At 36.7% G+C, this 24,902-nt stretch overlaps 3 protein-coding genes and 1 long non-coding RNA gene across 15 annotated transcripts in view; 3 read left to right on the top strand and 1 right to left on the bottom strand.

The window, feature by feature from the left end:
• The first annotated feature begins 1,535 nt into the window (after nt 1–1,535).
• LOC116844817 (guanine nucleotide-binding protein-like 3 homolog) lies at nt 1,536–4,285 on the top strand. 2 transcript variants are annotated; one of them, XM_032816866.1, is made up of 8 exons: nt 1,536–1,763; nt 1,895–1,999; nt 2,080–2,447; nt 2,530–2,917; nt 3,109–3,460; nt 3,537–3,762; nt 3,848–4,010; nt 4,101–4,285. In XM_032816866.1, the coding sequence occupies exons 1-8, from the start codon at nt 1,745–1,747 to the stop codon at nt 4,187–4,189; spliced, it is 1,710 nt and encodes a 569-aa protein (XP_032672757.1). In that variant the 5' UTR covers nt 1,536–1,744; the 3' UTR covers nt 4,190–4,285. The 2 variants fall into 2 exon arrangements, with proteins under 2 accessions (XP_032672757.1, XP_032672758.1); XM_032816867.1 differs by having other exon boundaries at nt 4,091–4,284.
• Nucleotides 4,286–4,588: 303 nt separating this feature from the next.
• The window catches only part of LOC116844822, a 92,211-nt gene continuing 71,897 nt past the window's right edge, over nt 4,589–24,902 (bottom strand). The window contains exon 3 of the long non-coding RNA XR_004378142.1: nt 4,589–4,964. This is a non-coding gene — a long non-coding RNA (uncharacterized LOC116844822). The remainder of the gene's footprint in view (nt 4,965–24,902) is intronic.
• On the top strand, nt 8,932–13,182 carry LOC116844821. Its single transcript, XM_032816881.1, has 4 exons — nt 8,932–9,313; nt 11,697–11,872; nt 12,078–12,241; nt 12,493–13,182. The coding sequence occupies exons 1-4, from the start codon at nt 9,079–9,081 to the stop codon at nt 12,695–12,697; spliced, it is 780 nt and encodes a 259-aa protein (XP_032672772.1). The 5' UTR covers nt 8,932–9,078; the 3' UTR covers nt 12,698–13,182.
• LOC116844818 (cardioacceleratory peptide receptor-like) overlaps nt 15,147–24,902 on the top strand; it is a 74,696-nt gene continuing 64,940 nt past the window's right edge. Inside the window, exons 1-2 of one of the 11 annotated variants that reach the window (XM_032816878.1) lie at nt 15,147–16,683; nt 23,949–24,486. In XM_032816878.1, coding sequence (XP_032672769.1) covers nt 24,286–24,486 — 201 coding nt within the window. In that variant the 5' untranslated portion in view covers nt 15,147–16,683; nt 23,949–24,285. Of the gene's footprint in view, nt 24,487–24,902 lie in introns of all 11 variants that reach the window. The other 10 variants (XM_032816876.1, XM_032816875.1, XM_032816872.1 and 7 more) reach the window with 10 other exon arrangements.

Here is a 24,902-nt window from a genome sequence, read left to right as displayed (position 1 = left end):
TATATATATATATATATATATATATATATATATATATATATATATATATATATATATATATATATATGAGCACATATATAATTTGTCTTATATCTCTTGTTAAGTTTACAACAGATTTTAGATATAAAATTAGAAATATAGGTTTTTAGGCATGTAAATTTAAACTCTTTAAAATATATATTTTTATTTTAGAGAATGTATCTTTCCGACGCCCTTTGAGAAAATGCGCTTAAACTACATTCGTCAGGCGCGTCGGAAAATGCGCCCTCTGAAATCTTTACAGGAATATTTTCAAGTTTCTCTCTGACGCTACATAAAACTTCAATAAGGCTTCCTATTTTTGACCAGAATATTTTAGCACATCATATTTACATATTTCCGTATCTAATTGTATATAATTGATGATTTTGAGAAAAATTAGCAACACATTAAATGTGTGACCATGGACGTAGAAATATTTGAACAAAGTATATTTCCATGGAATTGAAGTTTAAGAGAAAAAAGGATTATATTCGATATTGCAGTTACATAATGTGATTAAAAGATCAGTAACTTGTTTAAATTGTGGGAAAGCAGCAACGTTGGACAAGTGAAAAAAAATAAAAAAAAAGTTAAAACAATATATAACTTGCATATTTTTCAGACTCCCCCAATTGATTATCAATGTTGAAGTCAAAATAAATATTTTTACCAAAAAAGCTGCAAAAAATATCAAAATTCGAAAAAGGCTTTATTATTATTATATAATTACCCGAAAATGAACCATGAGTATTGAAATACTAGATAGTACACCGATCATGCCTGACGGTACTTCCACAGCAGCGCTTGAGATCGATATTACGGTCAAATACATGATTTTTTAATAGTTAATTAAAATTATCTGGATGACTCACAAACCTTTTTAATGATACTTCATAAGTCTTCATACGAAATACAAACAATATCATACAGAACCTTTGTTTAATTTACCTTCGGTCATTATTTCCGGCTAAATACATGGTCCAAAAAAGAATAATTAATTACAAATAATAGAATGACTTACAAATCTTTTCAATTGCACCTCAAAACTCTTCATACGAAATACAAACGATTTAAAAGAATAGTTTTCCAACTGGAGTTTTTTTTCCGGTCAAGTACATACAAATATCTGATACGGGCTTTACGCGAAAATACGTGCCATGGGATTCCACTCTTATGGTTCCTGCTTAGGGAATAACGCGGTAGCCAATCAATATGCTGTTTTTCCGTAAGAGCTAAAAGGTTATTACGGAATATTGTATATTGATTGGCTGTCGCACCAACTTCCGCCGCGTAGCAAGCGTTATGGCTTCTGCACACATGACGCGGCAATACTTGCCGCGCGGCGGAAGTTCGCGCGACAGCCAATCAATATGCTGCTTTCCGTAATAACCTTCTAGCTCTTACGGAAAAACAACATATTGATTGGCTGTCGCGCGGACTTTTGCCGCGCGGCAAACATTATCGCGTCTTGTGTGCAGAAGCCATTACCGCGTTCTGTGTGCAAAGCCATTACATTCTCTGAAAATGGTGAAAGGAAAAGAGGCTGGGAAAGATCTGAAGCTATGAAGAGACAGAGAGAGAGAGAGAGAGAAAAAAAAAAACTTACATTCTGATAGATGTGCACAATTGTGCACACGTGTATATTTATTGATATCTGATTATTTCAAAGACATTAGTATAAAAATATTGATTAAGTGAGTGCTTTAATTAGCAAGCATCGAAAATGGCAAAATTTTGTTTGAGTAAGTATTAAAATATCGTGTATTTTATGAAAAAATTATACCGCATGTGCGCGAAATTAAGGTTATGTGTAATTAAGGTTATGTATAATTGAATAAAATCATTTTGCATTTAATACTATTATTATGTACAGAAAAGCCAAGTAAACGTATGTCGGCCCGAAAGAGATACAAAATCGAAAAGAAAGTCCGTGAACACAACCGTAAAATAAAGAAAGAAGCCAAGAAGCATCCCAAAAGTAAGTCGATGCTTTGAATTTTTAAGCGTGTATATTTGCATTAACAAACCGTTGATATGTGCCATTTCATTTTAATTAAGAGAAAAACAAGGTAATGGAGATACCAAATCAATGTCCTTTCAAGGAAGACATTTTAAAGGAGGTTGAAGCTATGAAGAAGGCTAAAGAAGAAGAAAAGAAGAAGCAGAAAGAGGCTGCTCGTGAGAGAAAACGCGAGGAACTTGCAAAGAGTGGTCTTCAAGGATTGGTTAATCAGGCTGAGAATAAGCAATTGGCACACAAACCTATGGAAGCCGATACTGTTGAAGATAAAATTAAGGAAGCTGTAGTTAAAGGAGAAAATTCTCTAAAAGCCTATTATAAAGAATTTAAAAAGGTTTTGGATGCAGCTGATGTTGTTATTGAGGTTGTGGATGCTCGTGACCCATTAGGAACACGTTGCAAACAGGTAGATAAAAAAAAATTCATCAGAGATATGAATGCATCAAAGTGACTAATAAATTTGTTAATAAATTTTTCCTTTTATACAGGTGGAAGAAGCAGTTAGATCCGCAAAGGGAAATAAAAGATTAGTATTGGTCTTGAATAAAGCAGATTTGGTTCCTAGAGAAAATCTAGATCAGTGGTTGAAATATCTGAGAAGTAGTTTGCCAACTGTGGCATTTAAATCTTCCACACAAAGTCAAACAAATCGATTGGGCAGAAGAAAGTTGGGTAGAAAAACGGAATCCATGATACAAAGCAACACCTGTTTTGGTGCGGAATTACTCTTGTCTATCCTTGGAAATTACTGCAGGAACAGTGGCAACATAAAGACAAGTATCAGAGTAGGAGTTGTCGGACTCCCGAATGTGGGCAAATCTAGTGTTATTAATTCCCTAAAACGGAGCAAGGCATGCAATGTGGGAAATACACCAGGTAACACTTTTTTCCCACAGTAACATCAACATTTCTCAATTTTATCAAGTTTTCTCAACATTTATCAAGTCCAGAAGCTTGATATTGACAATATATTTTAAATGTGTATCTACTTGTCTATTGTGATCATTTGCACGAATGGCTCCAAATTAACTATGTCTATCTATATTTTGTTATGTTTTTACTTGTAGGAATAACAAAAACTATGCAGGCAGTTCAATTAGACTCTAAAATAAAACTGCTAGACTCCCCCGGTATAGTGTTCGCTAGTTCCGATGTAAACTCCGATGAAACATCTGTGGCCCTTAAAAATGCTGTGAAAATTCAAGCATTGAAAGATCCTTTTACGCCAGCGACCGCTATTCTAAAGAGAGTTTCGCGAAACCAAATAATGGAATTGTACGATATGCAAGACTTCTCGACGCCAGATGAGTTCTTCGCGATGAAGGCGGCAAGAATGGGAAAGTTTAGGAAAGGCGGAATACCTGATACATTAGCTGCAGCGCGCAGTATTCTGGATGATTGGAATTCCGGAAAAATTAGGTTCGTTGCGATATTTCAGATACTTTTCCAAAGAGCAATTTCATTTCCTCTCATTTTTAACTACGCATAATTTTAGATATTATACGGTACCACCTGAACAACCGGTATACCATATATCCGCGGAGATTGTCAGTGAAGTAGCTAAAGAGTTTGACATCGAAAGTTTTGCCACGGAGGAAAGAATGATGCTCGACGATCTCGCGACAGAATCTACGAGTAATCTTACTGTTGCAAATCCTCTGTTGATTGATAGTTCGGGACCTGTCACGGCAGCTATGGAAATCGAGATGCAGAAAGAAACTGTAAGAAATCAGTGATTTTATAATCAGGAACGCCATGCGTTCCTGTTTTATGCAATATCCGATCAATATGTATGTTTCTGTTTAGGAATTTAAAGTACAAAAAAAATTGAAGAAGAAGTTAATGGAGACCAAGAATGCCGAGAAAAAGAAGAAAACAGATCCTCTTTTCGAGATTGAAGGCAATCAAAAACTGAATAAACTCAATAAACTTCAATTTAAGAAACAGAAGAAGATGAAAGTGAGAACAGGTATGAAAAGAACGAGAGGAGAAATTTTGTAATTAATTATTTAACGTAAAATACACGCTCAGATTATTTAGAAAATATAGTGATTTTCAGAAAAAAAAGCTGCCAAACTAGAAGGACAGTTTAAAGAATTTAGCTTAAATACGGATAATTATGACTTCAATCAACACTTTACAACATAAAAATAGTATATATAATTATTCTGTACGAAGATATATACTATATGTACGAGAGAAAACTATGTACATAATAAAAATTACTCTGATGAAAATATTGTATATGACATGTATTATTTTATTTCATATTTTCCAAAGTATTTCCGCGACATACTTTTTTTGTGCATCGGTTCTGCGTTAAAAAAGATCAAAAAAGTATTCACATGGATAATTTTCTTAAGTTTTGCATTTGTATAAGTAATTTTTCGTTGTAACTCACCTAGATATAACAGACGTAATATAAATACTTTTTAACGGTCAACTAATTTTTTTAATTTGCTCTTAAAACTTGTTAAAAATGATTAACTGAAGATGTTTATTCAAGCGACATTTAAAACTTCGAAGGGAATATTTTTTCCTCTTTTAGTTTATTGGATTACTCATTTTGCCAGCATGAACAGGCAAAATGTAAAAGTTTAAAAGTTCAGATATATGCAGATATTTCATAACGAAGGACTTAATTGGAGTATTATCTACATATATATGAGTTACATTGCAACGAGTATTCATGTGCCTAAAGTACATTGTATATAATGCATCATAAATAACAGAAATTGGAACGAAGAGTTAACACGAATTAAACAAAATAACTTTCTTTTTTAAAGGAGGAGATTTTAAAGTATTAAAAACATATTTTTTATTTAGAAAAAATGTTTATAAATTGTATGTAGCAAGAAAAATATTCAGCGTCGCGGCAGAGTCGACGTAAAACGGCGTGCATTCTAGCTCCTGTTGTATTCGTCTGAAACAAAAATCGAGAAAAAATTTTTACTCTTTATGGACATAATTTGTCGATGAACCTAAATAAGTTGAAAAACAATTTTTAATTGACAGAAAAGTAGCTCTTTAAAAATAAATGTAAAATAAATGTAAAATAAATGTTTTTAAAATGAATAATCTAATAAACTAAAAGAGGAAAAAATATTTACTTCAAAGTTTTACATGTCGCTTGAATAAACATCTTTGGTTATGTATGCAAAAATATTGTTTAAATAAATAATTTTATGGATTTTATAGGTTCATCGACTAGTAAATATAATAAACTAAATGTATGTAAAAGGGCAACTCGATTGGTCAAATAGTTTTTGAATTATCTTGCACACCAGTTTGAGAAAAAGTCATTTCAAGAAAAACGCGTTTAAAGTTTTAGGTATAGAAAACTGTAAACCTACAGCTGATTTTTACTATTCTGTTATTCTTGATTCATGAAATAAACCTTCCGCTTCTTTGAACAAATTATTATGCTCAATTTATTGTTGTTTACTAGCTACCCGAGCTTCTTTACTGCTACTTAAGCTGCGGCGTTCGTGCCTCATTATTCGCTCGGTCTTATCAGTATATAACTTATATAGAGGTCCAATTTCAGTTTCTAATATTTCCATTATCTTCAAAACAACAAAGTAGCCTTTTTATACAAAAGAAAGGCAATTTTATGTTATATATTACTTATTTAAACAAAAAATTTATTCTCCTTTTCATTTTATTTATAACATATTTTTCAAATCAACATAAATGTTAGATACTTTTAAACAAATAGATTAGATAAATATTTTCATTGTGTGTGTGTCTGTCATATATCCAGTATATTTTATCAACATTAACATGAATAAGCAAAAGTTTAAAAGTCCAAATATATGCAGTTTTTTCATGTTGAAAAACTTAATTGGAGTATTATCTTATCTACATTACGAGTTGCATTGCAGCGAGTATTTATTGTGTAAAGTACATTTTATATAATGCATCACAAAGTGTAAAGAATGAGAGAGACAGAGAGAGATACGAATCATTCATGAAAATGTTGCAGTTTGCAATTAATTGTGATAATATATTTCATTTACGCGTTGTATATTATTTGTATATTATATTTACTTTTTTTTATTATAATAATGCTAATATATAATGCGCAGAAATAAAAATAAAAAATAGAAATTAAAATAAAAAAGAATTATTCGCGAATATATTTTAAGAGCGGCTCAGAAATAATAAAATCTGTTTAAGAAAATGCGAAAGAGATTAGAAACACTAATATATGTATGCCTATAAATTATGCATATACTGCAGTAAACATATTAGAATCGCAAATATTGTCAAGGTATCGAAAGATGCCATGTGTGCGTTGTGATAAGGAACAGATAAAGCTTATCATTTTGTAAACATCTGATTTTAATCAATGTTTATTTTTTTAAGGATATTGATTCACATTAGATCGTAGACTTTGATAAAATACTTAATCTAGACTGGGTTTCCTGGTTAGATTTTAGATATCGCGTACTTCGTGGATTTGTTTGCGACATTTCGTGAACGTTCTAGTTGACTCCTTTAAAGGAAATGAATGAGCTTAAACTTTCAGTTCGTCCTTCAATTTAAATAGAAAAAAATATTTTTCAAAACATATAAAGGCTATTTTGGGATTTATTGATCAGACTGTACAATTTATAAGTTGAAAATAATAATAGAATAATAATAGAAAATAATATTGGGAGTACAAATAAGTCTCCACCGTTTTTTATCAAAAATTGGGCATTTATTGTGAAAGAACGGTATCTTATGTTTTATTCAAAGTATTGTCCATCGCTAGCCACTACTTTTTCCCATCTTTCTGCCAGCATATGGATACCGCGTCGGAAGAACGCTTCATCTTTTGAGCTACGAATCAATCCAATTTTTGATATCTTCATATGATGTGAAGTAATGCTCAGATAGGCCGTGCGTCATCGATCGAAACAAGTGATAGTCAGAGGGAGCAATGTCTGGTGAATACGGCGGGTGGGGTAAAATTTTCCAATTGAGTATTTCCAAGTAGGTTTTGACCAGCGCCGCAACATGTCGACGAACATTATCATGCAGGAGAATAATTTTGTCTGAAGTAATAGTGGGCGCGTTTTTCCTTGAGTGCTCGGCTCAATCTCATCAATTGTGTTCGGTAGAGAGCCCCAGTAATGATTTCGTTCAGTTTGAGCAACTCATAATACACGACACCAAGCTGATCCCACCAAATACACAACATGAGTTTTTTTCCATGAATATTCGGCTTGGCTGTCGATGTTGAAGCATGGCCACGTGGTCCCCATGATTTCCTCTTCTTTGGATTATCGTAGTGGATCCATTTTTCATCACCAGTGAATATACGATGCAAAAAACCCTTTCGTTTATGCCTTGCAAGCAGCATTTCACATGTGCAAAATCGGCGTTCAACGTTTCTCGGCTTCAGTTCATATGGAACCCAATTTCCTTGCTTTTGAATCATTCCCAATGATTTTAAACGACGTGAAATTGCTTGTTGAGTCACTCCTAATGTAAGTGCAAGTTCTTCTTGCGTTTGGCACGAATCTTCCTCCAATAATGCTTCCAATTCCGCGTCTTCGTACACTTTCGGCCTTCCGCTACGTTCTTTGTCTTCGACGTCAAACTCGCCGTTCTTAAACTTTTGAAACCACTCACGACAATTTCTCTCACTTAAAGCAGCCTCACCATATGCTTCTACAAGCAATCGATGCACCTCAGCTGCAGAGTTCTTCAAATTAAAGAAGTAAATTAAAAGTTCCCGCAAATGACGCTTATTCGGCTCAAAACTCGACATTTTCGCACGAAAAAAATTATGTACGATCATTGAGGTTTAGGCATTGAATAGCACATAGTCATCTAAAGATGGGTGACCGTGTGACATGGGATCGAATTCACGCAAATCTTACAAATAAATGAAACCACACAAAATATAAAATTATAGTTTTTTTTTTATTATTTAGACAAAATAATACTTCATTATATTTTTCTCAATCTATTTTAATTAATAATGATTTTTCACTGAATTTTTCTACATTTTTAATGAAATATTATTGAAATATTAGTGAAATTATAATGAAATTTTAATGAAATTGGGTCAAAATTGTGAATGCTTTTTAAAAGCATTTCAGCAAAAGTTTATTATATTTTCAATAAATTATTTCCATCAGATACAAATATCTCAATTGAGATCTTACATGCGAATTTTTGCGGAAACGGTATTTGAGAATTCAATTGAGAATTCAACTGAGAATTGAATTGGGAATTCTATTATTATCTCAACAGAAATTTTTCAATAGAGTAAATTTTAAGAAACAAAGAGAAACAAGAAAATTGTTGCGCACAAAATCACTTTTTTTTTTAAATATCAATGTTTGCGAACGTATATCTGTCAAATTCTCAGCATTTAAAAATCGTTTTAATTAATTTCTTTTCCGCGCGATTCGTAATATTCAATAATAAAATCCAACAGTCGAAAATAACAAGTTTTCTGTTTGCGCCTCACTTATATTCATTATTAAATATATTAATTTTAATTCAAACGCGAGTTATCTGCATAAAAAATTATATATCTGCATAAAAAAGAGAATAACATTTTTTTACGATAAAATAAGTAATATATAACATATAAAATTGCCTTTCTTTTCTTCATATTGTTATTAAAAGTTATTTTTTTCGTTTTATTCGTGTTAAAACTCTTCGTTCCTATTTCTGTTTTTCAAATGTAACATAGTTGCGTTCTATAGTGAATCATTAACAAACAGTTATTTATAACTTAAATGTTCTAGTTAGATAAGAAAGTTATCATTAGTTCACGCAAGAAAAAATTTGTATATGCACAAATAAGATAACTAAGAAAGATGATAATTTTGTTACGACAACGCAAGTTGGTTATCGCTCAATCGCGAGTAACGTAGCGATGATAATAGTAGATGCGTACTTCAGTCCACTTGATCGACGATCACGGAGCAGTCGACAACGAACTTATTCCTTCCGTGCTGTTCATCGAGAATCGTCATTTGTCGCGTAGTATTTAGTACACTGTGAGATAGATACAGTACTATACAAGAAAAATGAGCGGACGAAATCTTTTAAAAATAACGGAGGCACTGAAACAAGTGGCGAAGATGTCGACAGTCGTCAGGTCACCGGGTCCGCCGAGAATTTGGGACGTGATCGAGAAAACGGGCAAAGACGGACGACCGATCAAGTTCACGATCCAGGAGATCCCTGAGGATAGAAGCGAAGAAGCAGTTGACCATATGTGCACACATTTTCTAGCGGATGAACCGACATGCGCGTGTTTCAGTAAGTCTCTTCTACTCGTTCTCTGGTCACTGGTAACGCGAATAACATCGATTAACTTATCGACAATTACGTAATGCTATTAGAAGAGTTAATGCGAGAAAATAGTGTAATGAAAAAATAACTCTTAAGATAATTATATCTTCATGAATAAGATTTGCACACTTTCGTTCTCATTTATTTAACGATATTTATGTGACACACACACACACACATACATATTGATTGCGACACGAACTGAAGATGCAGATAACTCGCGTTTGAATTAAAATTAATATATTTAATGATGAATATAAGTGAGGCGCAAACGGAAAATTTGTTATTTTCGACTATTGGATTTTATTATTGAATATTATGAATCGCACGGAAAAGAAGTTAATTAAAACGATTTTTAAATGCTAAGAATTTGACAGATATACGTTCGCAAACATTGATATTTAAAAAAAAAAAAGTGATTTGGTGCGCAACAATTTTCTTGTTTCTCTTTGTTTCTTAAAATTTACAGCGTTAAATTAATCTTAGGTTTGATGAGAAACTTATGTAATCTGACATAGTGACTTTGATGATTCGTTAGAAAAACAAAGCATTTGACTTTTGACCGCTTAGTTAATGAGAAAGCTGTGTATTAATTTCCTGCCGTCATTTATGTCTAAACTAAGTTACTTCTGGAAGATTTTGTTTCGGTATTTTGAATGATGTGTTGAATAATACGTTTTACATACGCTTAACATTTATTTATTTATTTATTTAAAATGCTCGTAATAATATTGTATGTATTATTTATTTATTTAAAATGCTCGTAATTGTATTGTATGTATAGTATTGTTAGCTGTAGTTATTAGATAGAAGGTTGAGAAATTAGAGAAAAAAGAAATAATTATATAATAATTATATATTAAAGTTGATAGCATACATAGTAAACACCGAGGAATTAGAGAAAAAAGTAAATATATAATTACATACTAAAGTTGATAGCAAACATAGTAAACGCGAAATTAAACTTAGGCCTCTTGATACATTACATAATGATGATTTCGCACAACTTCGAGTTTGAGCTACACTTAAGGATGTATATTGTATCTGAGATACAATCGGTGACAAAAGTGCTTGAAAAACGAAAAATTTAAATGTTTCAAACCTGTTGTAAACCTAGTGATAAGTAATATAAATAGTGGCTAACATAATATATTTCTTATTTAAAAAGTTATTTTTTACTTTCTCAACAGTTTATTACTTTTATTTGCTTTTTTTTCAACTTTTTATAATAAAATTTTTGGCAGGGAAAATGCCCTGAATTCAACTTTAGAACATTAAATTTTGTTAAATTTATTTAACATCAATATCCATCAGTGCAACAGAGAAAAAATAATTAGGATAAGTTAAAACAGGTATGCATGATCTTAACAATAACTATCAATATTATTTGTTGTTATTATAAATATTTAATGAAAAAAGTTAAACCTAGCAACAGTGTACCATGTAGTTTATGGCTTGTACGTTGGCAGTAATGCACTATGCAGGCAGGTTAGATTAAACAATAAAAGCCTCAAATTTTACACTTATCCTATTGTTCATCGAAATTATTTAATTTGTATTCTTGTCCTCTGTATGAAACAATGCAGACAAAACAAGAATTTACGACGTAACTTTATTATACTGATTTATAGGTTATTCGTTTGACATACCAGCTGATTGCAAAGTTGCTGCATTTCCACAGTCCAGTTACTAACTCCTTATGACAATCACAAAATTGTCACAAATAAAAATTAATTTCTCTGAAACCGTGTTGTGAAAACTAATCAAATTCTGCAAATAGTTCCGATAATTCAGGATCTATATGTATAAAAATACTTAAATTTTTAGTACTATTTTTTCTATACATTTTTACTCATTATATTCAGGAAAGTTGCTTTTGCCATAAGAACACGTGTAAAATTAACATAATAATTACTCTTCAACGATTTAGTGAATCGACTTGAAATTTTTTTCAATATATTATAAATAATTAAGGAAAAATTACTCAAAGTTTTATCGAATTGGTACTATTTTTATATAGCTCAGATATATCCTTAACCATCTCTATTAGTTCTAGGTTTGTTTATACATCGTAAATAATATTTACCGTAACATTATTGATCTTGTGGCGTACAGGGCTTTCTCTGAAGCAAGAATATTGTCCCGAAAATATTTGATTTATCTGTGAATTTAGAGTAAAAAGTGATAAAAATGTCGACAGTCGTATATTTTATGCTCTAATCGAATTTATCTAGTTTGTATCATAAAATATTTATTTCGAATGCGTCAGCTCTTTGCTTAAAAGCTTCAGAAATTTATTTTGCAGTAGCGTTAATTGCACGACGCATTTATATTATTCGTTTCATTTCAGACGCTATAAATACGCCTATATTCGTAGAAGAATGTAGGACATTATGGCGTGGTCTAATGGAACAACGCATGGCTATAGCCGCTTTCGTTGATAATCCCAAAGGAGGGAAACCTATAATAGCCGGTATGAACGTGCTATCCATTGAGTTTAAGGAGAACGCAGAAAAGAAATTACACGTGAGTCCCGTTGATTGTTTTTTATCGAAATTATTTCAATTTTCCGTTGTGTCTACGTTACGGTTCACACGTCTCAGTGTGCAACTGCACATGACTGTAGTGCAAAGTAATCGACGATAATTTGTTTGATGATAATTGACAATTTGATGTATCAGTGGCAATTTGTGCAATGACAATTTATTACGTCAATACATACGTTTTCCAGTTCCAATCAAAGTTCGGCATTACGTACAAGGTCATGTCGGATCTAACTAAGCAACTTCAATTGTACGAACGTTACGGAGTAGAAAAATACATGTTCGCCGTTGGACTTAGCGTAGCGCCCGCTTTTCGAGGATACGGACTGGGCACAGACCTTCTAAAAACTAGGTAAGACACGCGTATTCCGGCTAAGATTTTGCATGAAAACTTTCCTACAATTTTCCTACAACTTTCCTACAACAGAGTCTCGATAGTCCAAAATCATCATACAGTTCGACTCGATCAAAAGGTAAAAAGTACGAAAACTACATTAAATCAAATTAGATTGTTGCTTATAAAACGGGAAGACCGATTTCCTCGTTTCTTTCTGAGGAGTTCTACGTACGACTAATCGTGTCATGATTTAAATGTCGATTTAGAGATAAAATTGGACGCGAGTACAATATTCGGATGACATCTACTGCATTTACCTCGCCGTTCTCTAAAAAATCGGCGGAGCGTGCGGGATTCGAGCTACTACTGTCAAGAGATTACACCGATTTAGTGGATGAAAATGGAAAGGAGTACTTCCCTGGTATACAAAAATTCTCCAACACTATAGTGATCATGGCAAAAAGAATATAGTAAGGTGAGTCTCCCGCATGCGCGAGACAATAATAACGAGATGCTCAATAATAACTTTTCCTGATCTAGAATAATTTTTACTGCAAGTACGAGCAGAATAATTTTTACTATAAAGAAATTCCATATATTTTATCTCAATAATGTCGTTAAAACAGTGATCTCTCCCCCAAAATTTTGTCAACGATTGTTTTATAATTCATATATAAACATTCTTTCCTCGTTGAGTTGAGCAGTTCATTTAATCATATTATATGCTTGCTTTTTGATTTATTAAGAAAAATATATTTTATCCACATATGATAGACGTTCAAACTGAATTGATGGTTATACACGTATCGTTAATATCGCTAATCTATAATAGCATTTAAATAAATTATTTCATTCTTGGATAATTTTATGTAAAATGCTATACAAAATACAGTGAAATTATGTAAAGTAGTGTTGTAATATCGAAAATAAAAAAAAAGTTTCACGGCTTGAGAAAATTGCCGTTTTATGTTGCACTATATGTACCAGCACCTACCAATGTACGAACTGTAGATCTTTCGCAAAAATTCATACTTGCAAATTCAGACAGCGCTGTTTATCGGCACTTTGCACTCAAGTCTTCTCAAATGTTTGCATAACAACACATACGGTATAAATATAAAAAAGATAAAGATAAATAAGCACGCACACATAAGAAACCATAAAAAACTAAGTGACAGATTACTTCATCTAAAATAATAAGCGAACTGTGTCCAAAGAAGATTTTAATGAGCTGTTTCTGAAGGCACCCGATAATAAAGAGGCGAATGATTTGTAAAGAAATATTGCGACGAAAGGACCCGTGAACGCGAAGTCTATGACTATTTAATATGCGCTCTCCGATGAGCGAGTATTCAACGCGATTGAATCGCACGAAGTAGAGAATAGAACCGTCAAATTGAAATGAAGCACGCTCGCGCTGTCAATTGCTAACGACCGTGACGAAAAGGATCCTTTTCGAAATTCTGAGCGCATGTCAAGTACATTACAATCAAGTTCATCGGTGCTACGCGCTGAAATGCGGGTAGGAAGGAGGATGTATGCACTTCCGTCCTGACAAACAGTCGATATGCGTGGCAGCATTCTATTACATCGAATGTGCGCATTACAAAATTTTAACGACGCAATCTCTACGCGCGCGCAATGAAATGCGGGCTGCACGATGCACCGTTGAAATGCGCTCAGAAATCCGCGGTAGGATCACGTCGCCGGCATGTCTAGAATTCCATTTATTTCTCGTGCTTCTCGTTGGCAGTCTATTTATTTCTCGTAGCGAGGTAACAAGTGCAATTTAGAAACCTGTGTATAAGCGGGTCTCTCCGCGAAATGATCAATACTGAGTCGTTAGTTCTCCCGTGGATCTGCGCCGGCGAGGGAAACTAGCGGGAAAAGGGCCGCTCAAGTATTACCAATCCGTTATATCAACCGTCTCAAAGCAGCCTGTACGTGCGCGCAGAAATAAATCACTTTGTATCGCGAGCGACGGCAAAATACCGTTTTAACCGCATTGCGTTTGACCACTTAACGAAGATCGTAACATAGATCGCCGTATAGTTCCGCGAAAGTTGGAGCGAGCATTTCGTCGAGGGAAGGAATGCTTCTAAAGCGGAACCGGTCGATGCTCAATCGATGGTAGGCTATGTCGAGAAAGCTTTGTGCAAAATTCAGTGATGCGATCGTCGCGTGAGAAGTCGACGTGAACTCCTTTGCTTCGCGTCTCGGCCTGGAATTAAAGCGCGGCATACAGCCATTTCCGACAATAACTGTTAAATAAGTGCGACAATGTAAAGTTAATTGTGATCGAAATACTGTTCCCGAAATACTGTTCAAATATCTCGACGTAAGATCATAAATCACTTGCTCTGCGATAATTAATCGCAAATGTTAAATCGTTGTACAGCAAAGTAATTTATTAATTAAACGTATCGCGCGCGTTCGCGATAAAGTGTCTCTCGAAGTGCTATTCTATTTTACGAAAATGACATTTTACCTGCGTATACATGTATTTGAACAGTTGGTTGCTTCCAGGCTTGAATAAATCGCAAGAATAGTCTCCGACGGTGCGCGGAAGTTAATTAACATTGAGCAAGATTTCGCGATATCAAAGGGAATTAAATGATTAAAACGGATTGCGATCGATCGCAAATGACTGGGATTAGAGCGAACCAATCGGAATTGAGCGAGATTACAACAAGCTCAATAAAATACGACCACTTGTTGGCGCAACAAGTATATTTATTCGGGAAATATAGCGGTACAATTACAATGTGTTCGCGATGTTTGTTAAATATTCCTGACGGTATTTCTGTCGAAAGTATTCGGCAAACTTTTATTCCGCAATCTTTACGAGCATGTTTGATGTAAAACGATTGCTTATATTTATAATGCAAAGGTCAGTCACAGAAGTTTTAATCTCTAAAGATTTTCACTCATTCCACTCTTCTTCTATCCATTTTAATTTTATTAAATTCAACTTCACTGTTTAATGTTGATCGAGAATTACTTTAAACAAAAAGCTACAAGTCACATTAGACGTGAGACGAAGGTAGAACTTTTCGCTTTCTTTTATGTAAGTACTTTTAAACACATGTTATATACACATAATTATAATAAAAAAGCAAAAAGACAAGTATGAAACATATGTACACTGAAAGAAAAGTGCTAAAAAATTTATTTGTGAGATATAAAGTTCATTCACAGAAATAAGTTTCACAGAAATAAACTTTATATCACACAAATATTTTTTCTCAGTGTACAATTTTAATTTCCATACATTGGTCGCGAGAGAAAAGCGTTTAGTACATGTCATACGTGAAATACTATGCATGCTGCACACAAGCGTGCACCGATTGTGTGTACCCACTCGTGCCGCAAACGTCAATTTATTAGCTATTCCGCAATATTAAGGAAAACGTGCAGCAGCTCGTTATTGCGCTTACAGTCGGAGCAATCTGACCTAATATCGGGCCAATGCGAACTCCACCGGCGGAATTGCCTTCGAAATACCAGAGCAGCTGTGCGGCATTGTTATACCGGCATTAGAGTTCGTACTTTCTCGCGACGCGAAACGAGCGGCAACGTGCATCGTCGCGCTTCCGTTCTCTCCCTCTCGTTAGCTTAACGAGCGCGAGACTTGTTAAGTACGTAACTCGCCCCGCGATCGTATGACTTCCGTGACCTGAGCTCGTTTATCGAAAGGGAATAAAATTCGCGAGTCCTTTGACACGTGCGCGAGCGTAGGCGCGTGCGAGCGCTGCGCCGCGCCGCGTCGCGCCGGCGTTTTCTTCCCGTAGCACGGCTCCGACGTGCCTTCAGTCGCGTCCCGCGCGTCGTACGAGCGAGTGCGTGTGCTTTCGCTCGCATCCACTACCGTTGAGAAAACCTCACCCACCTTGCGTTATCTTCGCTCCCCTGACGTTATTCCCGTTGCACCGCTTTCGCACCCCCCGTGTCACGTAGCGTCCGTCGACGGCATCAATGAGAGTTCGAGGGCGAAGGGACGAACGAAACGCGAAATAAAGCATGAGACGCGTCATCAAGTAGCCTCGGCGGCAGGCCGGAAACGTCACAGGAAAGGACGGAATTGTCGATTTTCAGGAGATATCCGTCGGACATCGCCGACGTTGATGATCGCGATGTCGCTCGTCGAGAGAGCGGAGTCGATCGGCCGGCCGGTCGCTTCACGTTTCGCGCCCCGTGTCGACGGACAGTGTTCTCGCGGTGATATTCGTGGGTAGACGTCGCTCAGTCGCGTCGCTCCGGCCCACAGACGTGGTGAATTCGCCCGTGAAGCCGCGACGAAGGAGACGCACGCATTGCGCCGATGATCCCGTAGACGTCTCTCGCTTTTAGATAGACCTGCTACTTGGAGGGTAGTAGCGTGTAACCTGTTGCGGAATGCGATAATCGGAAGGCTGTTAATGCCCGTGAGAGATCGTTCCTCTGCACCGCCGCTTCACGTAAGGGTTGTTGCACCATCTTCCGGTGATCCTCCACGGGCGAACGGCGCTAGCGCCTTTCGCCGCTAACACGATTTCCCGGGTGTAACATGTAAAATAAGCACATTAATCCTTCAGCGACGGCGTTGTAACACTAATGCCGTTGTCGCGGGGCTTTGCCCCTTGAGGATTCTGAGCGTTAGGTTTAATTGTCGCGACGTCCCGCTCGGGAGAGACTCATCTAAGTTGTGAACTCGTTAGCCGCAGTTGGATTTGAAAAATTGCGCGATCGCGTCGTTTCATAATTGTATTCATATGATAAACATGTAATCTGAGTGATCAAATGATACGTTCGCATCGATGATAGTATTCTCTTATCAGCGTACTTCAAGTCACGATGAGATTGAGAGATTAATTGCGTGGGATTTTCAATTCTTACTTCATTAGTTAATGTTATTTTTCATGGGAGTTTCTGGAGTCAAAATTTTTGCTCTACTTTGGACTTGAACTTGAACTGAACTTACTAACATCTGTAAATTCTGAGGGATCAGAGTATGTGTACATTAAGAAAATATTTGTAGACTCTAGAGAGGAGCTCTCGACGAAATAAGTGGGTCAGATAGAATCAAAGAAAAGAGGTTGTTGTAGACTTCAGAGTATCAAAATAAACGTCAAATTGAACATTGAGATGAAAAATAGAGTCAACATTTCAACTTGAGTTTGCTTTATTTTTTTTCCGGATTTACATGAAACGATAAATTATCAATATTTGAGATGCTTTTTGTGTCGTTTTTAGCTAAAAAAATTTTAGAGAATAAAGTTCTAGAGATTGGTGAATTTTTGAGAGTTACTTTATCGTACGTGATCAAGTCAAGTTTTGTCCCTTCTCTGTTCTTAAACTGAATTTATCGTCGGGCTCTTTCTTTTTTAAATGTCGATGATAAATTTGGAGACCAATCGTAAATTCAGATTCAAAACAAAAGACGAATAATCCGTGGCAAACAATTTGATTTTAAAGTCTGCGCGATATCCAAGTTGTCTTCGCTTATTTTCCCGAACAGAACAAGTGCATATACATATATACATGGGTTTTTCTCCTTTATATCCGTGTTTGTATCTACATAGTAATTTCACGTACAATCACACTCTCTCGACAATAGAATAAAAACGCGAATACGTAAGTGCTTTCTTTTTATTTCCCTGTACTTTTTATGCTTGTTCATAGAAATGCTTATTTGCTTTCCCTCGACCGCGGAAACGATTACGTTTTTTTCGAATTTGTATATTTCGGGTACTTGCTGAGAACGCGGAAATTGAAGCGCGACATACGCGTGAAATTAAAAGGAAAAATTAAAAGGTAAGAGAAGGGCGAAAGCTTAAAAAACGCTGTTGCACCTCGCTTTGAGAGAGTCTCCTCGCGTGATGTAATAATAATCTCACCTAAATCGCTCCGACTAACGACTGCGTTACGCAATTAGTCCCCAGCATCGATAGCATGTTTTTCTTTGAACGCGTAGGTGCAGTGTATCATAAGTTACTCGCGGGAGATCAAAGAGAAGCCATCCATCGGCGGTATTATCTTTTTAGAATCAGCAGCTCTCGTAACACCTCGCAACACTCTTTGCTTACTTGCACACTTGCAAATAGAAGAAGCTAACATATGCCCAACAAGCCAAGCTACATTCCGATATCCGATATCTCAAAGAAGCTTGACCGAAATTTGCACTTCTCGTTAATAGACTCTCTAACTAAAAGCCGTAATATGATGAAGGCTGTTGTTGCTATAACTAGTATGCGGACGGAGTATTAGAGAAGGACGTAGTTCACTTTTATCACCTGATATTCGTCGTTTCTTTGTGAAATAAAAAAAGAACACGTATTATCTCATCTTTCGCCAGTGATTTCTCTTATAATTTCTCCTCGAATAATCTTATCCAGGTACACGTAAAATCACACAAAAAAAGAAAAGTATCTTTACGTTTTTTAAATCTATATGTTTTACAATATAGTATTTGATTATAACGTTTCTGTTATTTCGCGAAACTGAATCGCACTGCTGTATACAAATAAACAAATAGAAATATATCGTCGAACACACAGAGGCATGCCGGTGAGACTCCAACTGGGATAAAGCGATCGTTTCAATGAACCCCGCGGAAAATATTGGCCGCGGTTTCTGCGAGAGAGATGTTACGACTACTCCTGAAAATTCGCTGTCAGTGTCAGACGCGTTCAGGCATTCGCGGTGTACACAACGGCGCGTCGTCACAGGATTTTCACTCTTTTTCCCCACAGAAATACCACCGCGAGCGGACAATCTTGTTGAAAAATAAGTCACTCCTACGCAAAAGAAATATTTCCCTCGTTCCTTTCTCCGCGTACTTTCTCTCTTTCAAAACAGAGCCGCGCGTGATAAAATATTGCGGCGGGGAGCTGCGGAGAGAGTGCCGGTAATCCCGCGGCATGAACGGATAATCCTGTTGCACGCGGATCGATCTGACTGGCTGTATGAAACCTCGAATGCGCGAGTCGAGCTGTCGAGTCGTTGGCGGACACTAAGCCCGTGTGTGTTGTCAGGATATGTCAATCGACTTGTATCCTGACATACAAGTATCGCTGCCATTAAATTAATCCTGTGTCGCCGAGTTCGTAATTTTTCTCGACTACGTTGGACCTAAGATGTCGAAGGACAGTTTAACGTAGTTAGTTTACCGTAAAAGCTCTCGCGCACTGACGTCGATTTAGGTGAATTTGTTGCGACGAATTTTCTCGACTATTTCGTATTCGGTTGTGTCTTGTGCGATTTTTTTCTTTTTTCAACAACGAGTTCGTAACTTTTTAGGAGAAACAGCGAACGAAGTTTAACGTAACGACATGATGCGGTACAATCGGACACGTTGATTGGAGTACGGAATGTAATTACTCGCGCGTAGGTTTTCCACGTAGAAGGTAGAAAAGTCCATTGAAAATTTTTCAGAGAATCCATCATGAAGATTAAGAATATCGTTGGTCAATGGCTGAGGGAATGTTCGATATAGAGTCGCATTTTCCAAGCTCTTGGTAACCTAAATAACAATGAAATCATGTTTGTCTTGATTTTTCCTTCAAATTAAATTAAGACAGACATTCAATTTAATTCTTTCGTACCTATTTATGAAAAAAAATCATAATTTTAAGACAAATAGTCCTTTCGATGTCTGCTTTGACTTATTTAAAAGAAGATTAAAAATGTAAAAAATTAGCATACTTTTAAATTTAATATATAATATATATTAAATTTAATATATTCGACAAAATATAATTATCGAAATTAAAAAAAAAATCCAATTTTTAGCTAGCATACTAGCAACGTTTCCTCAGACATTTCTCTGTCTCATTCAGCGAATTTAAAGAAGAGAGAATCGCATTTTATTGGTAAATAAAAGACTGTTACCTATAAAAGTTATATAACTACATAAATATATCGACATGATCATCAATAATATGTACAAAATAGTAGATTTTGACCTGTAATCGAAAATGTGTTCAGAAGTTCCTCGTAGTTATTGTCTAAAATCTATTATCTTAAATTTAGATTTTTTATATTCCATTTGTAATTAGTGTGATCAGAAATAAACCTAATTCAAACCTAATTCAAACATATTTTTAATATATCAATATTTACGTTTTTCATATGAATTTAACCATCTTAATGTGAAACATCTTTTCTGAGAAAGCTGGAAAGGGTTAACTGTTAATTAGCTTATCAAAAAATCAGAAAAATCAGCGCATAAAGCGTGATGATGGAAATCCGTCGACAAAGAAACTTCAAAATGATTAATTTTACGCCCGCGAACATCTCATAAAATCAGCGACGAAATTTAGTTTGTCACTTTGCGTTTTCGTGATATCGCCTCCGTGATATCACGGGCCGAAAGTCGGTGTGTCATATCAATATTATTTTATCTATGTTACTACTTGACGTTAACTACAACGTGGCCAGTCGAGAAATTATGTTCGACAAAATGTAATTAGTTTAACGTCTCGTTGAACGTCACGATTAAAATTAATCTGTCGCCGGATGATCATGCGTCACTTTGGTGCGTGAAGTGTAGGAAGCGAAGCAGCTGTGACGACGAGTTTTCCGACTTCGTCGCAAATACCCCGCGTTTATTCATCTAGCAACGAAAACATAGCGATTCGTTCGGAGAAAACTGATCTCAGAGATCGTGTTCTCACCATTCGCGATCTCTCTGACTCGGATGCGCGGGATATTTCGAAGAGTCGTCATACATTCTAGAACTGACCGCGTTAAGCTTCCATCTAGCAGCAGACTTACTGTTATCACACGAACATTACACGTGTATTACGAGAGCAGCGTAACAATGAGTTCGACACGAGCCGCATTTAGCTGCAGCGGTAAGCGTTTGGTACCGTTGCACGATTTCGGCAGCTATTTCCACCGTACGCGCGTGCAGATCTATTCTTCGGGTGGGTTTCCGGTGGTAGAATGTACCATCGATTCAAGAATTCCATTTCGACACGCGTTTTCCGTTTCAATTCACTTGAGAATCGACAAAAGCTTCTCTCTCAGTCTTTCTCTCTTTTTCCGTTTCGAGGTACCACTTCCAATCGTACCACGCGTTCTCACAAATTATTAAGGCACATAAAAGTCATATTAGCGGCGAACATTCGTGCCAAGGAATAATAATAACTTCTATTTCCGTGGGGCGCGCATACTGAGTCGCGCGATCCTCCCGTCAGAGAACGATGTGATGGAAAGAAGGAGAGAGAGAAAGGAAGGAAAGGAACTCGATGGGGAGAGGCCGGTCGGAAAATTATTTTCAGCCCCCGAGAAGATTAATTAGAGTAGTAAGCCACGTCAGGGGCAAATGACTCCTTCTTCATTCGGGAAAACCCTCGATATTAGAACTTCGCAGAACGTTGAGTCTGGCGTGTGATGGCCACTGTATATCGATGCGCACTATATAACGCAAGTACAATAAATTATCGCAAGGCATAAGATGATTTGTAAACTATGTAAAATGACCTTGAAATTACATTTCATTTAGATAAATGCCGCATGAAATTTATAGTCGGTTGCATATCGGGTTGCACACTTTTTATTAAATAATAATAATTTCGCAATTTTTGTCTCAAAACTCGGGAGTAACAGCTTGTTAGTAATGCACGTGTTCGATAAAAAGCCATCGATAAAAAGCAATATATTCGATACTCCGAACTATTCGATGCGAAAACGCTCGTTGAAAAAATCCCCCGCGAAATACAACCTACGCCGGCATATTTGAACGATGTCGGGCGTTTCGTGATTCCACTTTCAACTATTTTCGAAACAATGCGAGCACACGTATTAATTCGCGTCGGAAATATTTCGGGACGTATCGCTGTTTCGGGGCACCGAAGTTTGATACGAGCGAATAATCGAAACAAACGGTAAACGGAAATAAACGAATCTTCTTCGGGAAATTTACTCGCAGAATATAAAATAGTGACGTCGCGTGGGGAATAGGAAAGGGAGGGAGTGGTTCGTGATTAATTAGGCGGCCAACTACGCGCCACTGTCTGACAGTTTTCTCGTAGTCGAAACGGAACAGCCTGTCGGACAACTAAACCACTTAATCAAACGACACTCCGCGGGCGACATATCGACTTGAGCAGGTGTAGTCTACAATCCTTGACATTATGGTACACATTATGGTACATCTACTTCTCTCTTTCAGCCCACACATCAGAGTATTCATTTACGTTTGCCCGTAATTTCGATGTTTGTTCGATTGATTTCACAGAAGCTCCTCTCGGGAGCTTCGCGCTCTGGGAAAACGCTGGGAAAGTTCAGTATTTGTCGCGTCGAGTCGAGCGGAACTATTCACACAGAGCCGCCACACACAGATCTCCACGAGATAGATTTTATCGACTTTCTTTCATCACTGTCTTACGCAAACAACGTAACACGTTCGTTAACGCCGCTCGACTAATTTCTTGGGAATTTGTCGTGGCGTGCCAACAGCTTTTCGCCGGAAAACGACAGGAAAATTCACTCTTTCGTCGCGTGAAACGAAGCGATCTACACACGAGCAACTACTCTGCCGAGTAGAGTTTCATTAGCTCACTCACGACGCGCAGATGATAAAATTATAGGAGATGGTGAGGAGGATTTATGTTCCATCTGTCAGAGCGATACTTGGCGGCGTAAGACTCCGCTTAGCTTCCCGTCACTGCACAATGGCTGTTTGTCTACTTGTCAGCCAGTGTGTTGTGCTAGTAATATACTCGGTAATTCATCCCGACACGATCGAAATATGTATCGTCGGGCATGCCAAGATCTTCCGCGAGAAGTGCCGGGCACCGAAACAAGCCAATGTTTGTTCGCGCGCGAACGAGACCCGCGGATAATTTCGCGCGCGTGAATGAGCGACACCGAGACTCCTCTATTTCAAGTGGTAGCTGGCGAGTCGGAACGAAAAGTGAAAACCGGAGTCATAATTCTTCCTTCGTTGGCGGCTACTCCTGAGAGGGCGAAAAGCGTCGCGGCGCGAAGAAACTCTCGACGAACATAACGGGACGACTCGAGTCCTCGATATCGATTCGTTCGTCTATTTTTCTTGGCTGCGCTAACTTCGCGGAAGCTTGGCGATACTATCGGTGCAATGAGAAATTTGTCTTCGCCGTTTAGTACGTCGCTGTGTTTTTGTACGATCTGAATAATTAAGATCCTGCTACTCAGACAGAACGACTCCTAACGCATTACTGTAGTGCGGTGCCGAGTTTGCGTTAACTTTCATACATCACGTTATCGCGAGCGTTTACTTATAGCGTACATTACGATTTTGGATTGCGCTGTGATTTATCGCAACAGTCGCAGCGCTTCTAATTTGCTTAGTCTGTTTTGCTAAGAGAATCTTTGAATGATATATTGGTTGTATTGTGCATACTTCAAAAATAACGAAAATATTTGGGAGAAGTTGAAGATTAATTTATGTTGCATCTAAAAATAATTATTCGATTATTATAATTTGTAATTCATTATATTTATTATTTTATCTTACTTATTATAATATTATTTATAAAATTATTTTACAAGTAATTATTATTACTTGTAATTCAGAGTTTGTATAAAAAAGAAAAACTATTTTACTTTGAAGTGTAAGTTCAGCAAACATCATGATGTCAAATGAAATTTCATGTGTGTCTATCACGTCTAAACAGAATAATTTGACAGCAGTGAACGTAACTGTGCACAAGTGAAAACCCGTGCAGTTCTATATGCATGTTTCTCCTTGTCTCAGAGAAAAACATGTTCGAACTGAGTTGTTCGAGTATTCCTAGTGAGTCAACCAAGCGAGTCGCGAACGAACGAAAAACAGGTTTTATCATTGATGAAGAAACTGGGGATGTTTATACACGTGGCTGTCATTGCCTCGTTGTAGGATAAAACGTTAAAAAAAGAGAAAAGATCCGAGTCAAGTCACCGTTATAAGAAGAATCGGAGGCCACTCCTCGTGGCAAAGGAGTCGTGTGCTTGCGGAAATGAATCGACGGACACTTAACCGGTAGTCGTCGTCGGGAATCATGAGTCTTCCACGGGGAGCAAAAATCACGGGGAGCGGCTAGTCGCGACCGCGGATGTCGATCGGAACGAACATGTTCGGGATCGATGTGGACCGGACAGGCGACAATCGCAACCATACGGTCCTCGTCGACCTAGAGCACGACGCTGGCACGAGGAACTTCACCGACGAACTCTACCTCTTGCCAGATTACATCAATGTCACGCTGCTGGACACCAACACGACGGAGGAGATTGACTCGTTTTACTTCTACGAGGTGAGTCCTGGTTAGTTTTCGCATGCTTCGCTCTGGTTTCGCGAAACGCGACACGCGTATCGCGTGACATTCAATGTTTCGTACAGCTGCGATTTTCGAACTTTTAGACCGTCACCGTTTTAGACGTTTTGATTTTCAAACGCGCGGAAAATTCGAAACTCGGACGGACGCGTGCACGCAAGTGTTGAGGAGTATTTGTTATTGTGCAAATATCGAAATGTCTACGTTTATGTTTGAGACACGCACTCAAGTGTGTATCTTTACCGAGTTTGTTCAAATTAATTTAAACTGCAATGTTTAAATCTAGCCTGACTCAGTTACAACATTTCGCTTCTTCATCAAAGGGTAGTTCTAGTTTAATCGAAAATTAGAATGTTTCTTATGAATTTCTTTGCGGGATAATAGAAAAAGTCTAT

This window comes from Odontomachus brunneus, unplaced genomic scaffold, assembly GCF_010583005.1.
Source record: "Odontomachus brunneus isolate Ranch 3 - 2012 unplaced genomic scaffold, Obru_v1 Obru_scaffold_047, whole genome shotgun sequence".
Taxonomy (NCBI): domain Eukaryota; kingdom Metazoa; phylum Arthropoda; class Insecta; order Hymenoptera; family Formicidae; genus Odontomachus; species Odontomachus brunneus.
Note: the sequence above shows the minus strand (reverse complement) of the source record. Positions and strands in the feature narration are given on the sequence as shown.

What these genes read in the sequence shown, in the direction of transcription:
- LOC116844817 (XM_032816866.1), top strand. An exon ending in CAATGTGGGAAATACACCAG is followed by an intron (nt 2,918 to 3,108) that starts GTAACACTTTTT and finishes TTTTACTTGTAG; the next exon opens with GAATAACAAAAACTATGCAG. An exon ending in GAAGATGAAAGTGAGAACAG is followed by an intron (nt 4,011 to 4,100) that starts GTATGAAAAGAA and finishes AGTGATTTTCAG; the next exon opens with AAAAAAAAGCTGCCAAACTA.
- LOC116844821 (XM_032816881.1), top strand. Translation starts at nt 9,079, where the DNA reads ATGAGCGGACGAAATCTTTTAAAAATAACGGAGGCACTGAAACAAGTG. An exon ending in ACGCAGAAAAGAAATTACAC is followed by an intron (nt 11,873 to 12,077) that starts GTGAGTCCCGTT and finishes TACGTTTTCCAG; the next exon opens with TTCCAATCAAAGTTCGGCAT. An exon ending in ACAGACCTTCTAAAAACTAG is followed by an intron (nt 12,242 to 12,492) that starts GTAAGACACGCG and finishes ATGTCGATTTAG; the next exon opens with AGATAAAATTGGACGCGAGT.